The sequence below is a fragment of the Manacus candei genome, unplaced genomic scaffold, assembly GCF_025592945.1.
Source record: "Manacus candei isolate 608988 ecotype Guabito, Panama unplaced genomic scaffold, ASM2559294v1 h1tg000024l, whole genome shotgun sequence".
Lineage (NCBI taxonomy): Eukaryota > Metazoa > Chordata > Aves > Passeriformes > Pipridae > Manacus > Manacus candei.
In genome coordinates this window covers 4,207,235-4,231,500 of record NW_026138072.1, presented here as the reverse complement: position 1 = coordinate 4,231,500, position 24,266 = coordinate 4,207,235, and the positions used below count along the sequence as shown (strand labels likewise).

At 37.6% G+C, this 24,266-nt stretch overlaps 2 protein-coding genes and 1 long non-coding RNA gene across 13 annotated transcripts in view; 2 read left to right on the top strand and 1 right to left on the bottom strand.

The window, feature by feature from the left end:
* LOC127471383 (uncharacterized) lies at positions 1-5,006 on the top strand. Its single transcript, XR_007904634.1, has 3 exons — positions 1-1,068; positions 1,172-1,226; positions 2,305-5,006. It is a non-coding gene; the product is annotated as an uncharacterized LOC127471383 (long non-coding RNA).
* Positions 1-19,290, bottom strand: part of POLK (DNA polymerase kappa) — a 33,687-nt gene extending 14,397 nt beyond the window's left edge. For 3 of the 10 annotated variants that reach the window (XM_051788158.1, XM_051788167.1, XM_051788166.1), the window contains exons 1-5: positions 18,989-19,289; positions 10,050-10,228; positions 7,497-7,616; positions 2,237-2,389; positions 1,733-1,864 (exon numbers count right to left, since the gene is read on the bottom strand). In XM_051788158.1, the coding sequence (XP_051644118.1) occupies positions 1,733-1,864; positions 2,237-2,389; positions 7,497-7,616; positions 10,050-10,187 (543 nt within the window). In that variant the 5' untranslated portion in view covers positions 10,188-10,228; positions 18,989-19,289. Of the gene's footprint in view, positions 1-1,732; positions 1,865-2,236; positions 2,390-7,496; positions 7,617-10,049; positions 10,229-11,526; positions 11,547-18,577; positions 18,912-18,988 lie in introns of those variants that run through there. The other 7 variants (XM_051788168.1, XM_051788165.1, XM_051788161.1 and 4 more) reach the window with 6 other exon arrangements.
* A 173-nt stretch (positions 19,291-19,463) lies between these two features.
* Positions 19,464-24,266, top strand: part of CERT1 (ceramide transporter 1) — a 77,640-nt gene continuing 72,837 nt past the window's right edge. Inside the window, exons 1-2 of one of the 2 annotated variants that reach the window (XM_051788178.1) lie at positions 19,464-19,817; positions 23,129-23,263. In XM_051788178.1, the coding sequence (XP_051644138.1) occupies positions 19,722-19,817; positions 23,129-23,263 (231 nt within the window). In that variant the 5' untranslated portion in view covers positions 19,464-19,721. The remainder of the gene's footprint in view (positions 19,818-23,128; positions 23,264-24,266) is intronic. The other variant, XM_051788179.1, reaches the window with a different exon arrangement.

The window sequence follows — 24,266 nt, the reverse complement described above, 5'->3', positions numbered from 1 at the left end:
CACTGCTATAAGAGCAGATCTTGACACACAATTAGGACATGAACAAATGTACTCCGAAACTTCAGAATGACCAATAAATATTAAAGATACTTAAGGAACAAATTATTTCTTCATACTGTAAAATTACAGTAGTGCTTCTCACAAGTAGTAAGATATTAGTAGTAAGTGAGAACTAAACAGATGCAGAGCAGTGTATTTTACTGCAGAGGTCACTAAGATCAGTGCATAAAGACTCCAGGTTCACTGACACTGCAGTAAGCATGGGAATAAAACTCTGGGGACCTGAAACAGCAAAGCAGATGATGCATCTTTCTGCACTGTGTGTCAGATACCACATATGCAAGGGTCAAAAAAATCCACCATCAACTGCAAACATCTAAGTTTTAAATTACATTAAAACTAAAGTTATAGCCAGTATTTTAGAGCAGTAGTTAATGCCACAGTTAAAACTTTTTGGGAAATCTTTAATGATAAGTAGAAGGAAACATAGTAAAATAAATGGTCAAAATAAAACCTCTACCTTCTCTACTCTCTCATTTTTTTAAAATATGGAGGAAAATCTGACTGCCTCATGTGTTTTCCTATCAGTTTGGATCAAATTCTTAGGTATCACAATGTTTGTTCACATGCACTTCATCTTTCTGAAACTGAAAAAAGATAGGATTCACTATTGGATTTTAAATGACAAAATGAAATATATTTAAATATTTTCAATCCAAATCCCAAGAGAAAAACGTAAATGAAAATCCAAATCAAAGTTAAGTGGTACTATAGTTAGATGTGGACATAGCTTTTTAGCAATAAATCCAGGCATGGTTCCACACACACCAAATCTTCTAGCATGGTAATTCCAGGTGGACTTAGGAGAAATTAAAAAAATTTAATACTTTACCTTATCAAACAACAAATGAAATATGTAACATGAAATCCAAGATCCTTACCAAGTTCAAATCCATTCTGAAATACTCATATTTATATATGCTTTCTTTTACAGAAGTGAAAAAAATCAAGTAAGATCAACCTTATTTTTTGTATGTGAAGAAACTGAGGCTTCATAAAAATAAATGAGTAAGTTTCCATAATTTTATGGAAGTCAGGAGACTTGTGTCATGCACTGGTTTCATTTAAAACATACAAAAGATCTTTTTTCCTTTTTTTTTTTTTAAACCAGGCTTTTGGGTAACCCAACTATTTCCTCTGGCACTAAGTAAACTACTGCCATTAAGGTAAAATATGATTTTTTTTCCCCTATTTCTTCTGCTCTTTATATGAAGTCCCTTCTTTAAAAAAAAATAAATCTGCATTTAGAACTCACTAATGTTCTTTGCTTTTCTCTCTCAAGTAATAAGTATTCAAAATTATGATTATGCATTTTATGAAATTATTATCTCCATGTTTCCTACGTACTTCCAACTTCCTAATAATTAGATCATGCTTCATGGTTTTGAACTTCTAAGAATAATAAGGCTCAAGTGCTACCACTACGCAGAGGTTTTCAAAACCTCTATCAGCAGCACTACTAACTAGTAAAACAGTAAGATGGGTGAATGTAATGCTCTTTCATCCCCTTGCCCAAAAGCACCAATTTTTTGTTTAACTTATATTTAAAGCCACATCACTGAAGAGTTTAATATTTAAGCTATCACTTTTCATATTATCTAGAACTGATATTATGGATAAAGTCTAAAACCAAGTACACCAACTTTTGGTTAGAGAGTACTTTCAGACTTACCTCTTTACTCACTTTGCCATATTTTTCAAAGTTTAGTGGTACTATAGTTAGATGTGGACATAGCTTTTTAGCAATAAATCCTGGCATGGCTGCACGCACACCGAATCTTCTAGCATGGTAATTTGAGGTGGACTTAGGAGAGAATAAATACGTTTACTGTTCAGTAATCAAATTCTTCTTAAAGTTTACTATTAAAGAATCACATTCTAATCACATATCTTCACATAGAAAAGACTGACAAGGCTAAGAGTTTACATGCACTTGCCCCTCCCCCCTCCTGCCTTTCAGACTGTTTACATACTTTAAATTTTCATTAGTACACTTTTTACTGCAAAATAAAATCCACCTTACACGGTCAAGTCTAAGAACAGTTGTTTTTTCTATTATTTTTGGGGTTTTCACACTTTCTATATAATAGTGTCATTATACTATACTATTATTGTTATGGTTTATTAGGCTTAAGATTTATGTAATCAATTTCTGTAGTTTAACATATGGCCTTACCAACATACTCATTGATCCCACTGCTATAGGCTTTTCCTTCAGCTCTGGATTGTCTCTCATTTCCACAGCTGCATAGAAGGCATCCATGTCAATGTGTACTATTGTACTGCTAAGGTTACGGGTCTGTTCCAGTTCTACCACAAGTTTGTCCACCTGAACAGAAGAAACCAATAACTGAAAAACTAACCTGGCAGAAGTGCAGCAGTATATGCACCTTGCATATAGTTAATGGAAAAAAACTAACAAACTGGCATAAAAAAACCCAAACAACAAAGTTTCTGACAAAACTTGCTCCCAGAGAGAACACTGCTGCAGCAATTAGTACAAAAACCGCCCAAAAACTCAATGAAAAAAAAAATGTTGTCATCTAGCCCCAGCTGGCAACTAAGTTCATGCAGTCACACCCTCACAGTGGAATGAAGGAGAGAGTCAGAAGAGTAAAAGTAAGAAAACTCATGCATTGAAATAAAGACAATTTATCACATAAAAAAAAAAAAGCTATGTACACAAGCAAATCTAAATAAGGAATTCATTCACTGCTTCCCATGGGCAGGCCAGTGTTCAGCCATCTCCAGGAAAAACAGGTTTCATCCCATGTAACAGTTACTTAAGCAAACAAATGCTGTAACTGCAAAAGACCCCATTCCTTCTTTCCCCTCCCACTTTATATGCTGAGCATGATGCCATACGGTCTGAAATATTGCTGTGGTCAGTCAGGGACACTGTCTGAGCTATGTTCCCTCCCAAGTCCTTGTGCACCCCCAGCCTCCTCATTGGTGGGGTGGGGTGAGGAACAGAAAAGGTCTTGGCTGTGTGCAAGTGCTGCTCAGCAATAGCTAAGCATCTCTGTGTTATCAGGACCATTTTCAACATAAATCCAAAATACTGCCCCAGGCCAGATACTGTGAAGAAAATTAAGTCTATGTCACCCAAAAGTAGCACAAAAGATCACCCAACAAACAACAAAATCCTACATGTGGAAAAAAACAGATGATGTAGCTGATTCAGACAGAAACTTCAATATGCAGCTTTAGTTGAAGTACTTCGTTTTAGCGACATAGGTTATTTTTAAAAAATGAAAACATGCTATTATAGAATTTCCAGCACTCCTAAATAAAGCTATCGCACTTCAAAAAATTTGCCTAGAAAGGTGAAGACCAGCAGCTCATAGGACACAACCATCCTGTCTTGTCAGAAATAAGGTCTCAAACAGGTTCATTTATGGCTAAGTTAGCTACTGTCAATCCCTCAATAAAATTCCTCAATATGTGTTAGAGGAATTCATATCATATGAGGCTAGATTGCCAGGAAAACTACAAAGTTTTTAAAGAAAAGCCTATACACAAAGTGTGTTTCACTCCAAATGGTAAAGATGTATCTCTACTAGTAGACTGTGAGCAGTACTGCTTTATCAGCTCCATGGCAATGTGAGGCAGAGGCCAAGATGCAGATAGCTCTTTGAAATACGTTAATTGTGCTTAATTTGCTTGCACTTTTTTATCAAAAGTCATGCAGATCATGTGCTTGTTCCTGAAATAGTGTTCAGCTATGAATTAGATATGAACTGTGCATGTCATGAGAAAGTATGAGTGTATTATTTGACAGGAGATTTTTAAGGTCTACTGACTTAAGATAACTGTTTTGGCAGTATCACATATCATTCTATAAGAAAGAGAAAATACAGAAAAAAAAAGAAAGCTATTAAAATATGATTATCTAACCACATTAATGATTATGGTAACCTTGATTTACACAACAAAAGGCTGACACTGCTAGTAAAAAATCAAATGATAGGCATAATAGATCTCAAGAAACGGAATTAGCAAAAGGAACCAAAGTTTCAATTTGCTTGCAGACACAAGAACACACACAAACTCATGACATTAAGGCACCATTACAGAAATGTCTCTGGACTGACTGCAATGCATTTATGGTCCTCAAAAGGAATGTTCACATGCAATTTTCATGGTCACTTGAAGACTTTTTTTTTCCTTCTGTCAACAGAGCTGCCTAATAAAAAAACCATAAAAATCTTACCCCAAAAAAACCATCTTTCGAGCTCAAGACTCTTGAACCAAGACAAGTGAGCTTGGAATGTTCTAATTAAATTGCTGATTAATGATTTACAAAGTATTTTCTTTGTTTTGTTCCAACTTGATTTGAGGGATAAAAGGCTACAATGGGGCCTTAAACTAGGCTACTCCATACAGAAGAGTACAGTGTGCTCTCTGAGGCTGAGAAAACTGGTTTAGACAAATTAAAAGCACAGGAGGAAAGCCATTCAAATGAACAACTGAAAAAAAAAGTGGAGTATTTACATTATTTTCATTATGCTACTAATTCAACAGAGCTTTATGTCACACTATAATTATCAAAAGCATCCTTATTTTAAATTATACTCTGCAGATAATTATCAGGCTACTCTCAAATTCAAATTGTTCAATTAATACTGTCAGTTGCTACTCTAGTTACACAACTCCTGCATTTCAATTTGTCACATTTATAACAAAAACTTATTTTTGCTTTTCCTCCCCCAAATATATTTCTAACATGCTACTTATTGATCAGCTAACAAACACATCTAAACAATGAAGCAAAATTACACTAAACAAAATGATAGCTCCTCAGCAAAAGAAACTGATACAAGCAATATTACATAACAAAACCCAGCCAAATGTACCCAGAGAACACTAGGAACCTACAAACATCTCCTTAAAAGTTATGGAGTAATTCCTTAGAGGTAAACCAGGCTGGCAAGTTTTTAAAAGCTTCTTTCAATTATCCTTTGAAGATAAAAAGAGATACTTTTAAAAATTTATTTATAACCTAGATAAAAAAACCCCAAAACTAAAAAGTACAAATTGCAATTAGAAGTTTAATTTTGCTTACAGTGACTTTTAGACAATTTGAAGAGTAATCTCTCCTTCCTTACCCTATGATACAAAATATGAGTTTTCAAAGCATGACAGAAGAGTGAACAAAAGCAAGACAATAGTAACTATTTACCCAGTAACTATTTATCCCAGAATAAACATCTGGGATAAAACCAACATGGATGAAAATAGCAAACAACAGTATGGTAGTTTCCAAATCTGGTAGTAGCTGGATACTTTTTAAAGTATTATTAACTATTGCTGAATTTCAACCAGTTCCACTCTAGGCTGTTGAGATAATCTGTTACAGAAAAGCTTCCAAAAATTACATGATACTGTACAGTATATAATTTCCCTTAAAATGTTACAATTACATCCATGAGGAAAACTTCAAACCCCATTTACATTTAAGATTATCAAAACCAACCAACCAACCAAAAAAACCCAAACAAAAAGCCCAAACAAAACCCCCAAAACAAACAAACAAAACAAAAACAACAAAACCCCCACATTTGTATGCCGAAATGCCAGTTTTAAGATTTACAAGTCCTTTCTGATCTTCAATATTTGCAAAATCGATGGTGGTAAGTGCCCTTCTGAAAAGATGGCCTTGTAAGGAAAACTAAAATTTGAGGAATACCCTCACAAATTCCTTGGTATACACACATTCTACTGGTGAGAAAGACAGCAAAATCCAAGATTTCAAGATTTTTTGTAGCTGCAAAGATCTAAACTTAGCCAGTAAAGAAGTGTGCATGTTATACCCTCTAATGACAGTTCTCATGAAGTATGACAGCTGACCTTACAGTGTCTCCATTGGAAATAAGGATGACTGCTATTTCAGCAAGTACCATAAAGATATCAAACTTGGAGTTTGATACTTGAAACGGAGTTTCAAACTTGGGTCCCAGTAAGACCCATATGAGAGAATTTCTCTTTTTAAGTTTCCTTTTTTTTCCTATAGAAACCAGTTTTCATAAGAAATATTAAAAGAATATAACATTATATTAAAAGATCAAAGAACCAAGTTCAGAAAAGGCCAACAGGAAGGTAGACAAAGCAATACAAATTCATTGGCTTCCACTATGTGCACTACATATTCTTTCATGATGACATAACTATACATTAGTATTATATATAAGATTCCAGTCATTCATGTAATTTATTTTATAAGAAAGATTATTCTCTTTAAAATAAATAGTTCTGTGGTGAAGGTAGGATAGAAATGAAAGTATTTTTTTCTGTAATTAAGTGACTTAAAAGCTATCTCAGTTAACTGAAAAAAGCAATTGTACAAGCAGAGTCATAATTGATCTATGCTAAAGATTCACCAAAAACCATTGTGGCATAGAGACTTAACAACAAACTTTTCTGAGGTACTCAGAACTGCAAGCTTTTCTGAGCGCAAATTTGAGACCCTGGCATCTCATGTACAGAAGAGATTTGCAAATCTGTAATGAACAAAGAAGGTTGTACACCATAAGAAGCTCAACCCATAATCCTCACAACGGCATTGAAAATTAATGGACGTGTCTAATCTTCATGTGCTTCAGCTCCTAATCTCATCATCATCATCATCATCATCATCATCATGGCCAGTCTTCGCGGATGAAGATTTGGGAAAGGTCATTACCCTTCGAGCCTGTGCAGTGGATTTTTTAGGTGAGACACAGTGTGCGCTGAACTGAGCCCACCCTTTAATCCTGAGGTTCATCTGCCGGGGCCGAGCGAGCTCGGACAGTGGCAGCGAGGTCCTCAGGACGTAGGTTTGTTTAGAGTGACCTTCTCTTAGATGGATGGCCTTACAGGGCTGACGAGCTCCATCTGCCCGGGGGAGTTCCCTGACCGGGAATTGAACCCGGGCCGCGGCGGTGCAACCCAACCACTAGACCACCAGGGGGCCCCTCCTAATCTACAAACCAAAAAAAAAAATACTACTTTTCTAGAGTAATGCAAGAATTAAGAATTCACAGCATGTGGTGTACAACATAGAAAACTCTATGAGGAAGTCAGTAATTCTGTATTCCAAACTGTAATCTCCCTCATTCCATCAGAGGCCGCTGAACACAAACATACATATATTCTAAAACTCAAGACTGATATGATACTTATTAACAAAGTATTTAACAAATCTTTACATAAATTACTTTAAACTGATCAGACAGAAGAAAAGGAGAACGTTTTGGAGAGATTTTGCAATCTGTTCCTCTAGTGAGTTTTTTATTAAGATGACATCATCAAAACATTGTGCACTTTTATTTGAATGTCTAACATCCAAACAGTAGTTAACATTGTGCCTTCCACTAGAATTTAATGCAATAAACTAGAAAACACCATAACGTTTATGATTTGACATTTACTCCAAAAAACTTCTACAAGATTAGTACCTGCAGTTGTGCTTTCAAGAGCTGTTGTGTTGTAATTTTCTCTTTTAGCTGCATCATTTTTTCAATTCGTTGGTTAACTTGTTGATCTTTTTTAAGTTCATTTTCATAAAATCTAGAACCCTGAAAGAAAAATCACAAAAACACTAAGGTTTTTATTTGTCTTCTCCTTTAAGCAACCATATCTGATCTTTAAACACAGAAAACATAAAACACAGTAATGGTTTCTAATGCATTCTTTGGATTTTCATATAAACGATACAGAAAAGAGATCAGTGGTTCTTTGCATCTCTCACTTCAAACGACACAAATATATCTCTCCTTCTCAGAGCCCCTATACTTAAATGAGTATAAGGGACATATTTAGAGAACTTTGTATGTTTACTCATTCTAACACTTGACAACAAAAATTCAAAAAGAGTAGATAAAAGTCAAACTATTTTTTGCAACACCTCCAAGGTATGGAGTATAAAACTAATAAAAATTTATTTAAGCATTTTGCCAGATTTCCATATAGTTTAATATATATGGAAATACAAAACGACATTGTGTAAGTCAAATTCACTTGTTACATTGAGTATTCTGTTGACCTTTTAATCTTGAAGGACATTGCAGAATTAGAAGCTATTTGGAAGAGGATGATCAAAACCAAATGGTTATAAAAAAGTCCTGCTGCTCTCAAGTATTTAATTGCTCCTTCAAAAGGCGTAAATAAAAGGAGATGAAGTGAAGACAAAAAAAGACAACAATCGTGTACAAAATGTATAATGTGACTTCCCTTCCTGACTCATAGCAAAGAAAAGAGAGCATACAATGAAATAGAAAAGAGGAAAATTCAAAACGAGGAAAAATATTTTTCTTGCAAAATCTGCTTAGCTTACAAGGGAAATAACATTTGCAGGAAAAGGTAATGTCTTTTAATGAGCTATTTGGTAAAATCTGCAAAAGGGAACAAATTTTTAGCTTAAAGTGTCTGACTACCAAACTGTCAGAGATACCAAAAATTCAGCCACAGTCAAGTAAGAATAAGGTGTTTATACAAAAAGCAAAAATATCTGCTTTTATAATAATGATAAAAAAGATGAATGGTAGGACTGTAGTGTCATGTCTCATTGTTTAGAAGAAATCTCTGATTACAAGAAATTTGGGGGTGTTTTCTTTGAGTATCAGACATGCATTTTATCTTTTCTCCCTCTGCAATCAAACATGACTTGTTGAGACTCATTGAAAGAAATAAGTAGCAAAATACAGGTGTGGGAAGCAACCCAGTACTTAAGATTATTATTAAGTTGCAGGCTTTTTTTGCTTCTCTTGTGGTATTTCACAGTTGAAATGCCATAAAATCTTTCTCTAATACAGTTGTGGCTAATGTTTGTAGGTGTCATTTTGCAGACTATAGAAAAGCTTAATAAAAAGAATCAATGCTTCTTTTCAGATTTCTTGAGGTGTATCTGGTATTCATACTCTCTTGCTTTGTTTGCACAGAAATATATTCTAATGGACACATGCCTGTAAGTCAGTTTTAAAAGTTTGTTTTACAGTTAATTCTATTTCACACCGGGAAATGAAACAGTAACTTTGCTATTGAAATAATTTATGCAAACATCATTATTTGGAATATGTCTGACAAAGCACTGTTTTCAAGAAAGAGCATACAGAATAAGTACAAGAAACATCTAAGTAAAATGGAGCTTGATAGCATATGAAGTATGATCAATGTGAAATTGCACACACACACAAAAACAAGTTTGAGAAATAAGAGCTGTTTGCAGCGTGTTTAGTTCCCCCCCTGCCCTGCCCTTGCAGTCTGCCACAGAGCAATAGTAGTCAACACACAATTCATGAGCAAAACATCAAACACTTACTTTAGGGCCATAGTGACACCCAAGGAAATACCCACTTGATCAAGGAGAAGAAAACCCAGAGTTGATCAAATAAAGTGTTATCCCTATATTGTCCTATGTGAACTCTTGAAGAACAATTAAGAGGGCTAATATTTCAATGCTTTGTAGATTTGTGGGGTTCTCTGTGGATCTTTGGTACAAAGTTGTACACTACTGGCCACCTCTCTTGAATACTGAGAAGACAGTCAAGAAGACAGGCAATGAACACCAAGAAATTCTACTGAAAGTACTACAAAAACCTAATTACATGAAATTCATCAGTTACAGGAAGGTGACCAATAGAAGTAAATCTGCTTGGCTAATTAATGATGGAGTGGACAAAAGGAACAGAAAAAGGCAAAACAAGAGGCCTAAGGAAGCTGCAACCTTCACAACTACCTCTGCAAAATGCTGTGACATTTAGGTACTGCTTTGGACAAAAAGGGAGTACTTAAGGACATACACAATTGTATTCCTCCATTTCCCTGTGGGTGAATCCAACAATACCCTATGTGACACTAAGCTACAATCCCTCCCCTTCTTCCCAACACATGCCATTCTCCTAAGAAGAAGCCCTCTATATACAGATATGAGGGATAAAATCTGGGGAAGGAAGAGGGCCTTATGATACTGGACCACAGATAAAATATACAAAAAACGTAATCACACCGACCTTGGTAGCTTCCATGATGATTTTATTGATTTTCTCTTTATCCAAACCTTGCATTCCAGCTTTGTTATCATTAAGGCCCATTCTAAGTAGAAATCCATCATCGCAAGAGCTGTTAGCAACTTTTTTCTTATTGTCCATTGTACTTCTTGAAAACAAGTACCTGTTTTAAGACTTAATATCTGAAAAAAAAAAAAGATTTTGCATCAAATATTTATGTTCCAATTGAACAGTAACAAAAAATAAATTTTGGAATTCATTTGCTTAATTTATTAAATAAGCATTTTATACTTATCCAGAAAACAACACACTTATCACAAATACGAAGACCTGTATTCCTGCAAAGTGGCCACATGAGACCTGCCACACTTATCACCATAAAGCAATTCTATGAATTGTTACTGTTCTGGAGAACAGTAAGCCTCTATTCTTTTATTAACTTACAAACATAGTCTTTTAAAAGTTTCCTAACAGAAATAATGGAGCACCACCAACTTCAGGTAAAGACTAGTACACCTTACATAGGCACATGCTATTTATGCCTATCAGATGAAACAACACTGTTTTAAGCACGAAATACTATTCACTAGATTATTATGTTAGAAGAAAAGAAGTTGAATTATTTTTAAATTACAGAAGACCACTGCTTATTTAGTCCTCGTTCATGCTTGAGAAAAGCCATAGAATCGTTCCCAGTAATTTCTAGCTCAAATTCAAAACTCTTGTTTGTGTTAAAGCTCATCTTTTAGAAACAGATGGCTTAAGTTAAAAGTTTTGAATAAAACCCTATTGTTTAATTCAGGGTAAAAGTCATATATTCTTTTTTTTCCATTAATGTGTAGAGCCATGGTATCCAACTGGTAGAACTTACCAAGCCTTTACTACTCAATTACTTCTATCAGCAATTTCTCATACATGCAGGTACTTCTGACGTGTGAACTTCTGACACCCTCCCTTTTTCTTTACGAAAGTAAACAGCTGAATCCATCAATAGGCTTTAATTATATGGAAAATTGTCTAGTTTTTAAATTGATCTCAAAAAAATAAAGAAAGTGAATTTCATCTTCTATTGAATGAACCTGTGGTCTTGTTTTCACCAGATTTAAACAAGTAGAATTATAGAACAGTTTGAGTTGGAAGGGACCTTTTAGAGGTCATCAAGTCCAAGGCCCTGCAACGAGCAGGGACATCTTCAACCAGATCAAGTTGCTCAAAGTCCCGTCCAACCTGACACTGAATGTTTCCAAGTGTAGGGCATCCACCACCTCTCTGGACAACCTGTTCCAGAGTGTTTCACCATCTTCACTGTAAGAAACCCACTTTTCTTGTATCTAATCAAAACCAATCCTCCTCAGTTTAAAACCATTTCTCCTTGCCATATCACAACAGGCCCTGATAAAAAATCCAAGTGTGATAATGGTATAATGAACTTAAAATATATTTATTACTGGAAAAGCATACAGAAATAATTTCTTCCTACCCCAAGTCATTGACTCATAATCCACTTCAGTTTTCCTGTCATGTAGAAAGAACACTGACTCCTCAACTTCCTCTTCAAGCTGATCCCTGTGACCAGAATCCTCCTCACTTGGAGAAGCCACACCTTTTCAGGCAAACACAGCTGCTCTATTAAATAACCACAAATCACACAAATATAAGAGTGTGACTTTTTTCTTTAAATGCCACTTTTCCACTCCAGGACTTCAGTGGGCCTCATGAGCAACCAAACTTAAGAAGGTCATTATGTATTTTTGTGTTTAGAAATTAATTTTTGCTACTAAAGAACCACATAGATGACTTAAAAATTATTGTTCATATTTTCCTGAAGATCTTCTACGGAAACATACTAGACAACTGAAGTCAAGATATTAAAGAAAGCCATATTTACAAAAAGGTTCCAACAAAAATATCCAAATTTTAGTCATATACTATTAATTCAGATTATTATCTCTGATGTCTTCTGAAAATGCAAGATCAGGTATGTAATGCTGTGTTTATCTCCAGTGTGTTGTATTTCAAAGAACAGAAGTTGTTGTAGAGACCAGAACTATTTTCCTGACCCTTTAGTAGCACTTGAGCTTCTATAACAGCTTCTGGGAACAGGAGCAGCTTCATAGCTCTGATGCGTATCTCTCAAATACCATGACGCTGAATATTTTCATAAATTTTTCACTGGCAGTAGGGCAATCTCTTACAGTTAGCATTCACATTTACCAGAGCAGTTTGCTAGACTTCAATCAAAGGAAAAACCACTGCATCCCACACAACATTTCAAGTTTCAGTTCATGTTCATAAGCACGCCCATATCAGCTAGTTCCCAACAATTTCATGGTTACTGGCAATCTCTGTAAGCAACAGGCACAATTCCCCATAAATATTTTCTTCAAGGTAAATGTGCCTCCACTATTCCTCCTCATCCTTTTATCACTCTTTCCCTTCAAGAAGCTAGAATGAACACAAGATTGCTTTCATTTCCTATTCCAGTCTTTGCAACGTGTTTCAGCTCTTCCTTATTCCTGTCTTTCTCCTAATATACAGAAATTTTTCCCCTTTCTCATTCAGATCACTCATAAAGGCCCAGTTTTACAGCAGAAGCTTTAAACACTAATTTATGTCAGTCAAAAGTCTTCTCTAGCACATTGTTACTTATTCAACAATAAAACGAAACCATGATGGAAAAAATAATTGTCTTTTAAAAGTCTCATAAATGGTGGTCTCTGATGTATTTAATCTTTTTAGCTTTTTGTGTGCAACAAAATACATTGCTAGTACCAGATGAGCAAAGGTCCAAATATCAAATAGTACCTTAGTTGAAATTAAGAAGAAATATTTATTTCAGGACATGACATTAGTTCTCCAGCCAAGATTAAAGGCGTAGAGAAGAGAAAACTTGAATAACAACTGATACAATTTCTATCTGCTTAACATGAATAGAAAATGAATATTACCTTGGTTTCAGATTAATGGGTCTGAAAAAAATACATAAAATATTTAACATATTGAAGTGAATCACAATAGCTACAATAAAACAACAGATACAGTACTGACAGATAAAAAACAGTGGTCATCTGCAAACTGTCATCATAGACAAACTGAAAATGGAAATATTTAAAGGTAATACAGAAGCAGAACAGCTTGAAACTATGCAAAATGTGAACAAAATGTCAGTGTGGACTGTGGTGAGGACAAGTAGTAACTATTTCAATTAACCTAGAGAAAACATTTAATTTGTGATGACACAATGTTATAAATTTGTTTTGCTAAAACAACTTGGAAAAAGTGGGTAAAGGTTTAGAGTCTAATGAAACACTAACTCAGTCTAGGCAGAGTGACAAATATTTGGCATGCTGTCCTTCAAGAAGTTGTCGCAAGACTGAGCTGTTTCCTCTGACAGAACACACTACATCTCTTTAAGCATCACGCTGAGTAAGCAGATGTGAAAGGAGAGAAGTCCGTGAAAGCAGTCTACAGTAAAATACTATCCTATTATTCCTGTGATTTGGGAATGAGAGGAAATAGGGTGGATGAGGTAACTTTCCAGTTGCTACAGGAAGGTACAGAGAAAGACTTTGGCAGTGAATGCCAGCATTAATGTAAAACAAGGGGGGAAAAAATGTGGAGAGGAATCACAGAACACCACTACTGAGTAGAAACATTTATTAGTAACTTGGGATGCTTACAAGTGGAAAAAAATCACTAATAAAATCCCAGCCAAGCTGTTCTAGAAGCAGGCACAGAACTCAACTGTACTAGCCAGACAGGACTACATATTTGTATCAATTTTTGATTGTATTTTGAAAGTATTAAGAGACTGAAACAGCAATAAAGTCAGAGCAACAATTTAATTTCATGTGCCTCTACCTTTATTCAAATTGAGCATATTTTTGAACAGTTGACTGAACCAGCATGAAGGAAATGGCTTGTATTTGTACTTGATGTACAAATGTAGAGAACGAATAAAGGAATACCTTCCAGAATCCTTAATTACATAGGCTACTTCAGAAGAAAATCAATATTAACCATAATTTCAATGACAAGGTCAAGGTGTTAATAGTTCTGTAAAATCACTGAAAGCACAATAAACAATTAACAAAGCTAGGACTTCATCCATTCTGGGACAGAAATGAAATTCACTTGTACCAAAGACCCTACTTCACAAGTAAGCATTAAATAATTTATCTGCTTCACTAATTTTTGCCAAGCATTAAACAGTTCTTGAAGAATAAAGAATAGAAGAGTGAAATGCAGAACAAACAAGTTGAGGGGACAGATTCAAGAGTAACTCTCACTCCCAACCTTCCAAATGTCTCCTTTGCACTGGAAATGATTGCAGCTGGAAACCACCTCAAAACAAAATCTCTGGGTGCTACTGAAACAACTCCCAATAAGACCAGAACTCATCTAAATCAACATTCTTATTGGAAAATACTTGGGTTTTACTCCAACTGCTAATTAGATTGAACTGGTGGCCACAAAGCTACACTTCTTATGCCACTTGCTGCACAGAAGTGTCTTCATCCAGTCTGTGTAAGCAACACATGCATCATTAAAGAATAAAACCCATCTAACCCACCTCAGTAAAGAAAATCATGTCCTAATAGTCAGGGCCTTTGAACAATAGATTTCACACAAATTGCTTTATTTCTTTAATTTCTAAGACAATAACAAACATAAATTCAGCAAACTAGGAAAATTTAACCCCACTAGAATGTTTTTAACATTTCGGATATTTAAAAGGTTATGCTACAAACTCCATAGAACATTTTATTTAATAGTGCTTGATTTATCCATTACTTGGATAAGGATTTTATCCCAAAATAGTAACAATTATATTAATCATAGAACATCCTGAGTTGAATGGGACCCATGGGATCATCAAAGCCCAACTCCCGAGCCTGCACAGGACAACCCCAAGATTTACATCATGTACCTGAGAGAATACTTATGTATATAATGTATGCATATTGCATACTTTCCAAAAAGAAGTACACCTGTCTTTTCTGAGTATTCATTTGGCAAGGAAACACTCTGGCTTGATCAAATTTAGCAAACGGTTTAGCTCTCATTTCCTTGTAAAAACTTGTTCCTCTGATAATGATTTAAGTATCAGTTGCTTTGAAGTCTGTCCTCAGCAAGGTAAACCACCAACAAAGGCATGTGCAAGCAAGTACATCAGACTGTCCTTCTGAACTATCTACTCAATTCCTTTCAGCCACAGATGGGTTGATATTTACAAGAGCCCTGCTTTCAGAATAGCCCTGAGAAGTCTTCCATCAATTTTAATCCTGTAGTGATTTCAAAAAAAAAGGAACTGGCAAAAGAAACTCCACAACAGTATTGTCAGCATTTAATATACATTGTGTTAACAACCTAGGTTTCCTACTAGTGCATTCAACGCTGTTACTGTTTTCACTATTCTCTCTCTCTCAATATATAATAAAATCTGGGCTTTCAGAAAACAGAATCTTCCGATAAAGATGTAAGTATTTTTACAACTGTAATCAGCCAAGGTACATGAAAAATTAATATGGAACAGAAAACTGGAACATAATTCATGGAAGTGAAAATGGCACTATTTTTCAAGTAGCAGCTGACTCAGTATTTTGCAAAAACAAAGATCCCATATAAGCACCTAGACTTAGCCCTGAAGAAAACGAGGCCTTAGAATTATGTCTTTTCTATACTCATTGACTTTAGGATACAGCAAATTAGTCAAATCCATCCTTTTGAAAAGTAAATAATTCACACTGCAAGTAAACAGATAATAGAGACAGCTTCTGACAATGCCCAAAATTAAATGCCAAAATATGTATTTTATTCCATTCATCAAACTGTTCAAATAATTCTTCACTTATGTGAAGAGCAAAAGAAGTGGAATACTCATCTCCTATCAATTTTCTGCAGGCAGGATGCAGTGCAATTCTTTTCTAAATTCTGCTTTCAGTTTCTCTGTCAAAAAACCCTCATGTCTTTGAAATGTCAAAGTTTATCTGAAGGACAAAGAATCATCATATCTTCTTCTGTCTCTGCTCTGCATTTTCAACTGAAGACCTTTTCAACTGAAAGATTTATTTCAAGTTTCTAACTAAGTTTTCCCAGCACTTCCTGATTACTGAAAACAAAGGTTTTAGCAATTTAATCCATAAAGAATATAATGAAGGAACTGAACACTTAATAACAACATTCATCAGTAAAAACTACATCATAGGTGATGTACTTATCTGCAACAAGGCCTCTACAGATGTGTTTAGTGACAACATATTCATACATTATTTATTTTTATTTTTTTTACTTAGAAGAAAAACCTTAATTCAGTGACTCACAGAGACCACAATTGCTTTAGAAGAAATTGTCTGAATCATTAATATTTCTGAGCCCATACTATTAGGCAATATGCTGTTGCATAACAAAGCTCCTTAAAGGATCCTCTTAAGAAAAATAGTCTCAAATTTCAGAACAAACATGATCATGTTCATGAACATACTAGGAAGTGTTCATATACTAGGGGTGACTTTTAAAAACTTACAACGAACACCCTAAACCAGAAGGTATGATAGTGGAAAAAAGATATACAAATAGGGAGAAGAAAAAAATAAAGATATTTATAAAGTTACCCACTTTACACTGCTTATTATGACTGACATCCCTAGAAGTCAAACTCACCCCATTTTGTATTATAAGTAATGTGTCAGCAATATAGAACAACACTATCTGTTGTGCTGTTCTGACAAAGGTGATGACTATTTATTTCCACCTAAAACAATAATTTGTAAACTTCTAGCCATCTCAAGACACTAAAAAGGGTACAGACTGGGGATGGGGTGACTTCCAATGAAAGAATACACACAGCAATGAAACACAAAATAAAGGTTCAGTAGAAAAGGCACAGAAGGGGGTAGAGGGGAGCGAGTGTACCAGCACATCAGTTTGATCTTCTCCATTTCCCATGCTTTAGTTTGCATCCCAGATTGGTCTTGGGGGAGGCAAACCAAATTCCTTTCAAACTATACTTAACTGGAAGACTGTGCTTCCAGAGCACACCTGCCACATGACAATTGTTAACGTATGTGCCCTCCATGGGATCAGAGTACTGTAGTCCAAAAATAAACCTCTCGAAGCATTTATAAGAACTTCCAGTCCTCAGCATTAAATCTTTCCTTTACACATCTACGCCCACTGCACCACATGCTTGCTAATACACATATGGCCTGATCTCATTAAGAGTAACAGACAGCATGTTATATTTTAAAAAGACAGTTGGAACATTTAGAAAAAAGAGGTGATTTACACAAGGTATTCACAATCGCAATACGGTTTTTGGAAGAACACAAACTGGTGACACTGTGGGAAAAAATAAAACGTATTTGGAGTATGTGGCAGATGTAAAAAAAAAATCTACTAGCTAGCATAGACAGTGCATTATATGAAAAGCTGAAAAGGCAAACCTTTTAGCATCCAGTATTTTTTCATTTAAAGTTTGGTTATAAAATGCTAACCAGACTTAATAATCAAAACAAATATTCTCTCTATAAAGGATGAATATGTTTGTTGAACAACCTGAAAAAATATCTCCCTAGGCATTTTTATTTTTTAATACCTGATTGAGTCAATCAGTGCCCTGGAGGGGGAGGAAAAGAAAAAAAAAAGGCAAGCTACTTCTGTAACTAAGTGAAAAGTCACAGACTGAAAGCATAACAGGGAACGGCTATGTACACAGCACTGTCACTGCCAAAAGGACTTGCTCAGACATGTCTCTTCTCCTCCTGCTCTGGATCAGGGTAAAGAAGCTCATTCAGAGTTTAACGGGTTAACACAATTGGCTTTACAGGTGATACCGGTTAATTTCAAAAATGTATGCAGAGAAAAACTATAAATTATTCTCATACATACCAACATTTACAAAACCTGACCACTCTGCTTGCTTGATAAATACAGTACATGGCAACTGACACTAAGAATTAAAAGTCAGGCTTGGTTTCTTTCCAAACAGATGGTTAATCAAAGAACATAGGTTTGTGATAGTGATTTATGTTTTAGAAAATTGTCTAAAGTAGCACCCACAGTAGACTCCTGTAATAGTTTTTTTCTGTGCATTGCAGTGATTAGACAAACATTACGATGTCTGTGGCTGTCCTTTATTTCTAATTGTTTAGGACAATGATGCTTCTTCATGAATCACTCAGTGCTGCATTTATTGTAAATATCTTTATACCTGAGACTTAACACAGGCATGAATATTATTTAACTTTTAGCTTCTACATATTGAGAATGCATATAAATGGACATAAATGTATATAAATTCTCTTTCAAAAAAATATTAAATTCTCACAGAAATGTCAAACCACCGAGCATGGGAAAATTTCACAAGGACTAGTCATAAGGATGAAGAGAGAGGAAAGAATACTACAGCATTGTTCTTGCGATACAACCAGAAGTATAAATTCCAAAACTGAAATTTCCTCAACCAGCATATTTAATGCACTTCCCCCCCGCCCAAGAAATCACGAGAAAGGAGATGAGTTAGTACGAACCGTAAGTCCTTCTCAAACCACTACACCTGCCCAAAAATCTTGAAGGTTCAACGGTGGGGTTGGGTTTTTCCCCCTCTCTGCAAATATTCCTCTATCCATAAACATGGACGAATACAGGTGTGTCAGACTTAAGTCTGAAGAAAGAAATCAGCGGTTTGTTCCCTCAACTGCGAAAGCAGTTTGATAAATGGATGCCAGGACACCCGCAGTACCTCGCAGCTGGTGCCGAACGCCGACCCACCAGAGTACCAGCTCTGCCCGTCCCACGCCCTGGGACATCACAGGCGAAGTGGAACCGGCACGGACCCGCCCTCCCGTCACATTTCACCGGAGCCGGCAGCACTTCCCGCCCCTTCCCGCCGCCTCCACCACCTTTGATTAGGGAAAAGTTTGAAGTTCACACCCCCTCACCTCCCCGAATCCCGCCAGTTCGAGGAGAGGAAGGCGAGGCTGCACCTCCTCACCCTAAAAAGCAAGCAGAGCCGGAGAGACGCTTCGCCTCGCTAAAGATAAAGCAAAGGATAAAGCAAGAGACAAAGCAAACATCCCCCGAGCAGCACCACCGCCCTCGGGAGCGGAATTCCCCTCACCGGGGGCACTGATGCGAGACCTGCCGACACCGTCAAGGGAACGACGAAATCAAGATGGCGGCAGTCCGCCGGCAGGGCTGAGACTACACCTCCCAGCATGCCCTGTGGCACTATCGAGGGGAAGCAGCGCCTCGCTTACGGCTCCGCGGTACTGGACTACACCTCCCGTGGGGCGCCGCGCGGCGGGGCTGGCGGGGGGGGACTGGTGAGTGGTGGCTCGGAGCGCCCGCCTCCCCTAAAATGGCGGCGGCGGCGCGCTGAGCGGGCGCGCGCTCGCCCCTCCTCCCCTCAGCGCCCCGGTGTTGTGGCTCTGGCCGCGGGCGGGGTCTGTGGGGCCTCGCTGAGGGGAGCCTGGGGCTGCGAGCCTGGTCGCCGGCCGGTCGCTGGCAGGTCGCTGGCAGGTCGCTGGTAGGGGTGGGCGGCGCTCGACGGCGGCACCCGCTCAGGTAGAGCCCGGCGCTCCCGTCCCTTCGGCAGGAGGAGGAGGAGGCTGCTGTGGGCGGGGGCCGCTCCGGCTCTTTCCCAGCTCGGCGGTGGCTGCGGCTCCGGGCTCCATGTCGGACAACCAGAGCTGGAATTCCTCCGGCTCCGAGGAGGACCCTGAGACCGAGCTCGGGTTGCCCATTGAGCTCTGCGGGGTGCTCAGCAAGGTAAGCCGCCTCTACCCCCTTCCCGCAGCCCGGCGCTCCCCCATCCCCGCTCCCCTCCTCGCTGTCAGCCCCAGGGAGTCAGGCCGAGGGGCCGTGCGGGGGGGTCTGTGCGGCTTCGCGGGCGGCGCTGGCACGGCCGGGGCAGCCGCCACCTGACGGCGTAGCCGCTGCCAGGCAGAGCCGTGCCGGCGCCCGCGCCCCCTCCCTCGGCCCCGCCGCCCCCCGCGCCCGGAGCAGCCCATCCTTCCCCGGGGACAGCTGCGGTCCCGGCCGGCCCCCAGCTCGCCGCCCGTCCGCTGCTGGGCCCCGCGGAGCCGGGCCGAGAGGGCGTCTCCCCGCGCCTCGGGCTCCCGGCCTGGGTGTCGCGGCACCCCGGGAGCTCCCGCAGGCACCGTGGTGGCTCCCCGGGAGCGGGCACGGCTTTCAGTGCGAGTGTTAAAGCAGGGCAATAAAGAAATACTCCTGCAGCAAGAGATAACGGGAGGAACGGAAAAGGAAAATGGCCCTACAGCTTGTTTCCCCTTTTAAAAATAGCCGTATTTTTTTTCCTCTTTTATCGCTGAAAATAAGGTGATATCCAAGTATGTGTCGGGTGGTACCGGGAAATCTTATTTTTAGAAGTACTTTGAAGTTGAATATTAAATTACTAAGTTTGACCACTTTTTTTTTTTTTCATTACGGAAAGTATATTCAGAATAATGTTTAGAATTAAAGCACTACGTCTTGCATTTTTTTTCCTGCCCTTCATGATAAGGCTGGGCACAAGCCAACGTAGGAGACATAAGTTACAGGATACAGAGATCTTAAACTTGCCCTGGATGCAGAGAAAGCAGGTCACACTCTGCTTGTTGTGAGGGACTCTCTGAACTACTTCCATCCTGAGAATGGATGTGGATGGATATGCTTCCATCCTTCCAGAGATAAGAAGAATAGTTAGGAGAAAAGAAGGATCTCTGCTTGCATTTGTAAGATCTTCTTATTTAACAGTGGATGCCAGAGGGAGGATGAGATGGCTGTTACAGCAGTTACAATGTGAGATTTTTTGATTGGTGTAGTTTTGCTATTTTGTTTGGGGTTTTTTTCATTGCAAAGGTTTTCTTTGGTAAGATGCTTCCATCATTAGAAGGGATGTAATCTGTGAGATATAATTTATTTTTATGTTAGCAAATTAAAAATTAAGTCCAGGTACTGTTTCTGGCATAGAAGGTGAAGCCATGGCTTCAGACATTCTGTAGCTTAGGTATGTGCAAACTTTTTGCTTTTTTAGATGAACATGCTAAGTGTAGCAAACACTGACTTTCCTGTGAGGAATTTAATCTGAATAGTCAAGTATGGCGAAACCTGTTGCAATGAGTATGTTTGAGGGATAAGGTTACCTTTTGTTAGTTGATACCTCAGTAATTATTGAGACAAACTAATTGAAATGAAATGGTAGCATGCTGAACTTTCTACTAAGAAAATATCTATTTTTATTACTTAAGTTCTAAAATCGAAGAAATAAGCTGCAGTTCGCTAAGTACTTAGTGTTTCAGTAGTTCTGCCTTTCGCTAAAGAGAAAAGCTTTGAAGGAAATGGAGTTATTTGGTAAGAGAAACTTGTTAGAAGTACGTCCTGCTGGTGTTTTGAAACTCTGGGCTTTTTTTCCATTTTGTTTCCTGCTAACGATTTTAAGGTGGATACGAAGAAAGAACTTCAACGTGGAAGAGTATTTCTTGAACATCTAGTTTTTCTAGATGCTTGGAAAAACAGTGGTCACTTCTCAGCCAAAACCTTGTGTTTACCCAAGTATGCTTTAAGGAGTCTCTTAATTCATGGCACACTTGAATTGCAACAGCAAGCTTCGATTGCAACAGCAGATGCAAGATTGACTGCTATATTTGTCTCTCTTAACTTTTTCGAAAAAGAAAAGGTGCTTTCTCTTGCTTTTTTGCCGAAGACAACTTCGGGCTCTGTCTTTCACCTCTTAGGAGGAGCTGGAAACATAAGAGATAGGAAAAGAGAAAGGCAGGAAATAATATACCTCCATAGCTTGTACTACCAGTTCATGTACTGACACAGCTGAGGCTTTCTTTAAGTAATGCTGAACTTAGCAATTAGTTGTATTAAGAGATGAAAAAGGGCTTTATATTTGGAGAGGAAATCAAGGTCTTGCCTACATTTGAAAATTGTTAGGAATTTCTCAGCGGTAATTTTTTTCTTTAGACCTCATCGTCTGATAACTAGAGTTAACATGTAGTTATAGAATATGTGTTAACTAATAAGTGTAGTATAATGTGGAAATAAGGCGGTTGGTTGATTTTTCTCCCCTCCTCATTTTTATATTACAAAATGAAAAATAATGGTTGTATTTAAATGCTAATAAGAGGTTACTTCTCTGAGCTTTTTGTCAAAGAACACTCGTCATAATCAAAGTAATGCTTGCATGATAAGATTGTTTTCAATGCTTTGGTTCTGTTTTTATCAAATTTATAATATTTTTACTGTGATTGAAGACTAAGCCCAGTGTATTGTCAGAATTATAGGATAGTCCTGATTTGCTGTCAGTATGATATGATTCTACAAAATGCAGTTGGGAAGATGTTGCAAAGATAAGATTAATAATCAGAACTTTTAGTCACTTCTTACTACATCTCTCTAGAATTAATCCAGAATTTGTTCCTGAAAAATCGGTTTTATTCCATGTGTGAATGTGAAGTCCCTAGAAAAATCTGAACAGCAAAAGCATGATTGAATGTCTGCTGATAAGCAAGTATCTTCTTTGTGAAAGTGGTTAGAATTAAAACCTAAAGCAGTGTTAAATTGATAAAAACCTGATTCCTCTAGGCACAATAGTTATTTACTGTATCATGAGATAATGGCATGATTTTATTTCTATGAAGAGAACTTTATATGACATTTTATATAAAATTTATTTCATGTTCCCTTCAAGTCTTTTGACCTAACTCCCAATTTTATATCAGGTACCTAAATTCTCTTTAGTAGTTAATGTTTGATTTTTCTCCCTTCCCCAGTTTCCTCAATTTGTACTATCAGTATGTTTATTATCTTTATTGTAACTGGCCTTGGCAATGCAGTTGCAGTCAAGACATCTGTCTCTATATTGACTCTTTGGGACAACTGAGTTTTTGTACCTTTAGGAGTTTGTAAAATTATTCTAGGAGCTCTGAGTAGAAAAAAGTTCTCAGTTGGGAAGAACTTGTAAAAATAAGTTGCTTTTTTCTGAAGGTGCTCAAAAAGCCTGAAAAATATCCATTTTACTTCCTTTTATTGTTATGTTTCTATTAGCTGATCTTTGGAAATTCTTTTTATAGTGGACCAACTACATTCATGGGTGGCAGGATCGATGGGTAGTTCTGAAAAGCAACACACTCAGTTATTACAAGTCTGAAGATGAAACTGAGTATGGCTGCAGAGGCTCTATCTGTCTGAGCAAGGCTGTGATTACAGTAAGTACTATTTCATTATTGCCATTATTTCATGTTTTGAGGTGTTATATGTTTGTATTTGGTGAAAGGAAATATGGGTATGGCTAATTCTCTTAGGTCATCTGCTTATGACAGTGAGTGGTGTCAGTGGAACACTGTGAAGCAGGGCAAGGAGTTCCTAATAAGAAAACAAGCGGTTCTCATTTGTGGCTTCAGTGAGCAGCATTTTGTTTCTTACATTAGAGGTTTTTGTGGGTAGAGATACTGTTTGCCTCTGAAGGCTGCACCATTTTTTTCCCAGGCCCCAGACCAACTTCCCAGAGGAGGTGCCATCTTTCACAGTCTTTGCACTAGAGAGAGAAGGTTTGACTGTACTTTCTGAATATGACTCTGTAGAATGTTTCCAAGGGGAAAATTTCTTCTAAAACGTGCTTGCTCTGAACAAGTTTGTGTGTTGCTGTAAAAGAAGGTTCAGAATACACTGATAAGAGGTAAAGAGCCTACATATAAATGAGCACAAGTCTTATGAGGATTGGCTGAGGGAGCTGGGATTGTTTAGCCTGAGAAAAGGAGGCTCAGGGGGTACCTTATTGCCCTCTACAATTACCTGAAAGGAGATTTTAGTCAAGTCTAGTTTGCCAGATAACAAGTTGCAGGACGAGAGTAAATGGCCTCAAGTTGTACCATGGGAGGTTTAGATTAGATATCAGGGAAAATGGCTTCAGAGAAATGGTTATAAAACATTGGAACAGGGTGTCCAGGGAAGTGGTGGAGTCACTGACCCTGGCAGTGTTAAAAAACCTGTGGATATGATGGAACTTGAGGACATGGTTTAATGGTGAATGTGGTGGTCGTGCTGGGTTGGTGGTTGGACTCGATGATATTAGAGGTCTTTTCCAATCTTTACAATAGTATGAAATCTCATAAAGGTGAATTTGTCTTAGATAAAGAAAAAAAATTTGCTTTTTTGGCTTCCAGAATTATGGATATGCATTATGACTAGTGCTTGTCAAAAAGCATACTG